Raw genomic sequence first — 7,500 nt, forward strand, 5'->3', positions numbered from 1 at the left:
TTCAATCAAACTGAAGATGATTTAAGGATAACTGCGTCATGCAAGCGTAAAGTGCATCATAACAATTCTAACAGGATGTGACAAAGGCATAAGCAGGAATGAGAAAATCTTTACATAACCTGGCTAAAGACCTGATGTGACTTTGACTGAAAAAAAAAAAAAAACAGGACAATTTAAGAGGTATAGCGGATGACACAGAATAGTCAGGAGCACCACATGGATACATTTGCTACAGTCTCATTTCATGGTGTTAGAAATTTGTAAATCAAAATTGAGCATGACTCAGTAATTTTGTATACATTTTCAATAAAATTGCTAATGTAAATTATTAATTTTAGCAAATGACTCACTCTGTGTGCTGAGGGATCTATTTGATCCAGTTTAAGTTTTGGCTGCAAAGACCTGCAGTGCTGGAATGTCATGTGCAATATTGTAACGATGAAGAGGGACGCTGTGGATTCATTCCAGCCCTCTGTCAGGTGCAGATGTTCAGTGTTGGATATGCTCTTCCATTCAAATGTTGTAACTAGGGCAACAAGTAATTTATCTATTGCTCTATTTTTACTAGTCTTTTTCAATTCTTTCAATAAAATGCCAGAAAACTGGCCTTTAGAAAAAAAAAGGCAATCTTTTATCATCAGAACACTTTGGTGTCTGTCAGCTTATTGATTCATTTGTTCCAAACTGACACAGCAATCAGTGTAACACATGTTTGCACAGGTTAGGCCTAAAATTCAAAAATCATAGTTACTTAACACCTGGCGCCTGTCATACCATAAAATGCGTAAGTTCTCTTTAACCAGGATCACTGTAAAAATACAACAGCTGCCAAGATTTGACTGAAAACTTGCAAACAATATAGGATGTTTGGAAAGACATGATCTCAAAATGACGCCTCTCAGGTTAGTTTGAGTTTATATTCCACCTTATATACCCTCATCCTTTTTTTTTTTTCTTATCAGCTCAAGCATTTGCATATTTGTTGAGAGACAGGACGCCCACAGCAACGTTTTTATGCAGAGGAATGAATCACAGTGCTCTGCAATCATGAGACACATTTCTTAAAGTCCAGAACTTAAAGAAATTTCTTGTTTGCAGATGGTGGAATTGCTTCAGTATTTCTTTTTGTCTCGACATAATGACAAATTATAATAATATGGACCCAAAAAGGAGTGCATTTCACTAGTCCGTTTGTCCATTGCTTTACAGAGTGCGTTATTAAACTGTCACATGGCTGTTATCTTGGACAAAGTGCCGCTGGAAGAAAAAAACCACCAACTGAATCGAAATATATTTTATGGAACAGATTGCTCACAAATGAAGGAACGGATGAAATAAAAGTCTTAAAATCTGGTAATTAGGAGGCCTTATTTGAACAACATGCTGGTAACCAGAGGGAGTTAAGGTGCAGCCGCACAGATGAATATTAATGGAAATTTGATTAAACATTCCCACATCTTTAACTGAATACCCCACAGGCAAAGCGCTTACAGAACAAAACAAATTAGCTTGGCAATTTTAATTATCGATGTTCTGTTTTCTCACACATCCCTTGTCTCATTTATTTTTTTATTTTTTTGCTATTGAGATCCCAACAACAGCTGTTCTGATGTAGTTAATGTTTTAAAGGAGAGCGCTAACATTTGACTTTCTGCCCTTTGGCTGTCTTTTCTACTGATGTTCTATATAGTTTATATCATTTCTAATGCTGCAGAATGAACATTAGTACACACACGCACACACACGTGAAAATTTGACCAGTTAAGTGAAACATTAAATTAGAAATCTCACAAAAGAAAATGTGAATATGTGTGGAAAGTGCTGCTGCTTCTCTGCTGCTTATGTAAGTCCTGCCAGTGGACGCTGTTCGCAGACTAAACTGATTCAATCTTTTTCAACAGAGAGTCATTCTTTGTATTTTTATCATTGTGAAGTGTTGGTAGTAACCACTACTTTCAAAGAAACGGGGGAAAGTGATGGATTTTGAAATGCATTTTAGAAACACATTAAGGGCTTTTTTTCTGTGAATACGATAAGCATATCTAAGGCTAAAATCAAAGGGCGAAACAAGAGGCAGCTGTTGTTAAGTCGGGGAGATGTTACGATAATGATGACTGATGAACCGGGGACAAACTAGCTCCACAAGTAAAAGAAGAGCTTCTGTTTAAACTGAGGGATTAAGCCTTTCTTCAGTTTCTCTATTCAAGTGAATCTATGATCTTTCAAAGCAGCCATTATTTCTAGAGTTTTGACTTGGCTCAGCTGATATCTTTTTTTATTTATCAGGCCCGGGATGATCTTTGGGAGCATGTAGATGTTACTCCTGACATATACTTATTTAATAGCTTAGTTTGCACTCAGAGTGAAGTGCTGCGACACACCTTTCAAATGGTTTTAAAGGACAACAGGCACAGGCTGAGAGCACTTTGTTAATCACTTAATAATAACAAAAGTTGAAAAGTGTCCCTTTTATTTGTTCACTTCATTCCTGCATTGAGTAAACAGCTTTGCTGCCTCACCGTGTGTACCATATTACACTGATCACTCCAAAGGGGAACTGCAATTACAGCTCCAAACAAGGTGACTGATTGGCACAGGTGGTGACTTATGCACGGATGATGCCGTATTTACCATTTGTTTCAAAAAGCAACTACAGGGGGAAAAAAAAGTGTGGCTTCAAGTAGTTTTTAAATTTGATCTGAAACGATAAGAGATCACAGATTACTCAGCTGCAGAGCTGAAAATAAAGTCTGACAAGCTAATAATGATTGAATAATGTGTCATTATTTTGAAGAGCTTTTCTACTCAGACTTGTATGAAATGGTTAATGCTCTCAGTCAGAACCCCGACTGCAAGAATATTCTCACTATATCATAGATTTTAGTCTCAGAGGTCTGTAGCTCAGCCTACAGCAAAATTATGCTAATGCAAAAAAATAACAACATTCTGCTTCATTTAAATCACTGCAGGAAAGTGACATAAAGCGATGTAGTAATGACAAAATTGAAGAGTTCGGTCCACTGCAACCCCCACCGAACAGTGCCCCACATTGCCTGCATCACTGCTCCTCCATGTCTGCGGTTCTACCTTGCAGCCTGGCCTTCCGCAGCAGTGCACAACCATCAGCCAGGCTCATGCAGCATGCAGTTCTGGTGGGCGACACCCCTGACTTACTAAATCACGTCAGCCTCAGACACTGCTTCCAGTTTGCTCCACTCTCTGGCCTGCAAGAACCTTTCAAAGATCAGGCAAGCAGATTAACCAGGGCCTCGTGTCAGGCATGCTTGTTTGTCACCTTTTAATGCAAACTGTTTTCTTCACTAGAGGAATAAAGACGTGAATATTTTTGTAGTTTCTAATGCTTTAAAGATATTAAACAAGAAATGGTGGTATAGTCTGAATAGTATATTTAAGGAAGTGCTACAATGTCCTTGAGAGAATATGCTGTGGAAAAAAGTTTTGTGGGTTATTCCAGTTTGGCTGTAGCAAACTTGAATGAGGACTGTCCCCGAGAGGACTCCACTTTGGGGACACTTCGCAAATTGTAATAGGCTTTGCAACTGCAGGTTTTCACAACATTTAAGACATGCAAAGTTTAGCTATGGTTAGCTGAAAGAAAATCTGAATAGCTGACAGCAACAGAGTAAGGCAATGAGCTACACACAGTGCCCTATATTTGTGCCCTAAATATCAACAGCAGTAGGACTTCAGCATGTTGTCTGGACCCTACATGTGCAAACATCGGCATCTTTTCCCAGTCCCAAGGTAGCCCTCACTTTCTTTGCGTTATGTTATAAATATTTAATACAGTGCTTAGTAATAATACAGGCCATAAATCATTTATTGATAAGAAAACATTACCATTCCAGTGAAAACGCAAAACTGTACAAGCAATGGAAACAACACTCCACTTGAGAAAAACAGCTAGTGGACTGAGCCTTGACGCAGACTCTTAATGACAGGCAGGGCCAATGACAGCAGATGCTCTGATTTGACACAGTGCACTCTGACAGCACAGTATCAGCCTCAGAAGCAAATGCAGGATTTCTCATACACAAGCACACAGCAACACTTTCCAGTATCAGTGAAGCTGATTTTAGGAAAGAAAAGAAAACTGTTTTCATGTCAGTTGATATTTCTGCAAACATGAAAAGTCTTTGTTTATGCTTCTTGTTAAATTATTGTTATTATTATTCAATTTATTTCATTTATTGTTTGCATTCCAGTGCTTTCCTAATTTATTAGCCACCCACTGTGTTGTTTAGTTGCCCCCCTGTCTATAATTACATATTCAGCCAGGCTGCTAATAGTAAAATAATTTTTTTCCAGGCTTAAGGGAAAAAGCAACAATATTGCAATATTTATTCTAAATGTTTTAACCCAGATCCTTTATGTTGTTTGCAACTGTTTGAGAAACAACATTAAATTATTCTGGAAATATTTCTTATCATAGTGAAATTAAATTTGTTTTAAGCTTAACCCCAAACAGCATATGTGCTGCTCTCATCTTTGACAACATTGCCCTCTTCTGGTGTTGTAGTGGACATGAGATAAGCGTTAGAACTTACACCTGTGTTTAACATGGCTCAGAATTATTAGTATTACCCTGATAGTGGGATGTCGCTGCCACTGATATGAAGTGATATGAGCTAAAGTATGCATCGCAATCATAACTTATGACCAAGATTAAACTTATCCACTACTACTGATTCTAAACTGTAATGGTATGGTTTCTTCATGGGTTATTTATTACATTAAAGACTTTTGTATCAAAGTAAATAAATGGTAAATGGCCTGTATTTGTATAGCGCTTTACTAGTCCCTAAGGACCCCAAAGCACTTTACACAACCAGTCATCCACCCATTCACACACTGGTGATGGCAAGCTACATTGTAGCCACAGCCACCCTGGGGCGCACTGACAGAGGCGAGGCTGCCGGACACTGGCGCCACCGGGCCCTCTGACCACCACCAGTAGGCAACGGGTGAAGTGTCTTGCCCAAGGACACAATGACCGAGACTGTCCAAGCCGGGGCTCCCAACTCTTGAGCCACGATCGCCCCCTAAGGCTTAAAATAAAAGAATTTAAATGTTTTCACGTCTTATATATTGCTTTATGAGCCCTCGATATAAATGCAAGACTCAACTTCAAATCATCCACTATTAAGTTTCTTAAAATTTTAAGTTTGACACATGCATCCTCTGCTTGCCATGATGAATCACCTCTCCAGGAACGTACGTCTTCAATGATCTTGGAAAATAGAGTAGAAAAGCCAAGACATTATTAGTATTTTCACTCTCCCTCAGTTTTCCATGAGGTATTTTTACCTAGAGGCTTGAAACTTTGTATTGCTGCAAAATTGATTAGCACTCGTGACAACATGACAAATAGCACAATTATCTGGCTCATCATGATGTTTATCATCATCAGTCCTATGACTGAGAGCCATTTTAAAATTGACCTCCATAAAGGAGCTTCGAATTGAAAATATTGACTTTTTGTAATGTGAAAATCTTATAGATCTTTCCAGTTATCCATATCAGAAAAAATATGGCTGATGCACCAATTATATAAACAGCTGCTTCATAAACTTAAGCTTCACGGCTGACTCAAAAAGGCTTGGAAACTCGTGTCAAAATGTCTCCATGTATATCTAATTTTACTTGAAAAATCAAACACCACAGATTTCACTTAAAAATATATTTTATTATTTATTTATTATCTTACTGCAAAGACAAGAAATTTAGATTATTCAGTAAATGGACCATTGGTCACAGAATCCTCGAAGAATTACACAACCTTAAATTTATATTACTCTACATGTAACACACAGTATCTGTTTAGTTCAAATGTGACATGTCTGATTTTAAGTGGTTTTGCTCAATCAAATGATTTCCAGGAGCTGTATGTTATCAACACTGCCAACAGTTAGAATTTAAAGGTGTGTTTACTGGCTTCAGTGACTCATCTTCAGGTATCAGCTGTGCAGACTGCCAGTGGATGGTTCCACACTGTCACTCTGTCCTTCCTCCTCCGCAGAGTCCTCAGAGCTGTTTACCACTGCAGCACTGAGAGTATGGAGCTCCTCCAAAACACACAGAAGTGTCTCTGACAGGATGCAGACAGGTCATTGGTCAGCTCTGTCACATCTGTGTAAATGCTGGGACTTCAAAAAAACATGCAAAACTAAGACATTTCTTACCATCTGCAGGTAGTTGGACTTGTGCACCTACAGAACAGCTCCATTCTGAAGCGTTTTGTCGAGGTTTCCATTGAGCAGCAGAGTTTTGCCGAGCTGTCGCCTGAGCTCTCTGGTGCTCCTTCATCAGCCCTCTATCAGCAACTGTGACCTGGAACAAATGCAGGTCGAATGACACAGAAGCAAAAATCTCCACGACTGTGTTTTGCTATAATAAAATCTTACCAAGTGTTGGTTTTTGTCCTTCGCTGTCTCCTTCAGTTGTTTGCGCTGGACTTTCCTCTTTGTGTTTTCACTCTCCGGATTTCGGCTTTGCTTCATCTCTTCCAGTTTCTTTGCTGCCTCTCTCTCAAACTCACGCAAAGTCATAACTGCAACAGACGATACAGACACCTCAAAAGCCACAGGGATATGCTGCTATATACTGTGTAAACAATTCCAATCATATTAGAGCAAAGTCTGCATTAAGGATATGACTTCATTCCCATATGTAAACCTGCAGTGTACTGAGGCAGCATACAGTTAATCTTACTACCTGCTTTGGTGTGCTCTTTCCTGACTGTGCTGACTTGAGCCTCCATTTCTCTCAGCTTCTCAGAACACCGCTCCTCAATCTCAGACACTCTTTCCTGCAGGGCTGAAGCAGGGTAGGGGAAACAAATGCACCACTCCTCAGTACTGTGTTTGACATACAGAGAGTGTCTGAGTTCAATACTTCTATGTGACTCCAGGGATGCATTAGGTTTCAGTGTATATGTTTGCACATTTTTATAGTCTACATAAAAGTCTAAAACACAGTGTTGTGTGCGTGGTCAGTCTGTAACGTTATTGTTTTTGGTTAACCGCTCTCACAGCATTGTTAGCTTTTAGGCACAGAGAACAGCTGCTTTCAGCTGAAGGGCCTTCTGAGAGGTGCACAGCGAGCGGCCTCACCCTGCTCACTCTGCTCTTGCTGGCTGAGCAGCGCACAGCGGACTCTCTCCAGGGTGACCTTAGTGTCCTCCAGCTGGGCCTGGATCTGCTGCAGGTTCTGCTCAGCCTCCTCTCTACCAGCTACAGCCTGCTCGAGCTCCACCCAGCTCTGCTCCAGCTCCTGCTGCTGTAGCCTAACTTTACTCTCATCTGCAGAGGGTATAAAGTGCGCGGAGACACATGCATTACAGAAATGTGGATATGTACCAGACAAACAGACGATATAAGGGGTGTTGTTATCCATATGGGGTCTCACATTGCTCTTTCAGATCAGCGAGAGCGTTCTCGATAAGCTCTGGGGTTCTTTTGAGCTCTCGAGTGAGTCTGT

General features: G+C 39.9%; 1 protein-coding gene across 5 annotated transcripts in view; it reads right to left on the minus strand.

Moving 5' to 3' along the window:
• Positions 1-5,686: 5,686 nt before the first annotated feature.
• Positions 5,687-7,500, minus strand: part of cchcr1 (coiled-coil alpha-helical rod protein 1) — a 7,826-nt gene continuing 6,012 nt past the window's right edge. For all 5 annotated transcript variants that reach the window (XM_084941975.1, XM_084941977.1, XM_084941976.1 and 2 more), the window contains 6 exons: positions 7,429-7,500; positions 7,134-7,322; positions 6,736-6,837; positions 6,426-6,571; positions 6,204-6,351; positions 5,687-6,109 (listed from right to left, as the gene is read on the minus strand). The exon at positions 7,429-7,500 is cut by the window's right edge and continues 47 nt beyond it. In XM_084941975.1, coding sequence (XP_084798101.1) covers positions 5,979-6,109; positions 6,204-6,351; positions 6,426-6,571; positions 6,736-6,837; positions 7,134-7,322; positions 7,429-7,500 — 788 coding nt within the window. In that variant the 3' untranslated portion in view covers positions 5,687-5,978. The remainder of the gene's footprint in view (positions 6,110-6,203; positions 6,352-6,425; positions 6,572-6,735; positions 6,838-7,133; positions 7,323-7,428) is intronic.

The sequence above is a fragment of the Perissodus microlepis genome, chromosome 10 (assembly GCF_051167445.1).
Source record: "Perissodus microlepis isolate ML-2025 ecotype Zambia chromosome 10, ASM5116744v1, whole genome shotgun sequence".
Classification (NCBI taxonomy): domain Eukaryota; kingdom Metazoa; phylum Chordata; class Actinopteri; order Cichliformes; family Cichlidae; genus Perissodus; species Perissodus microlepis.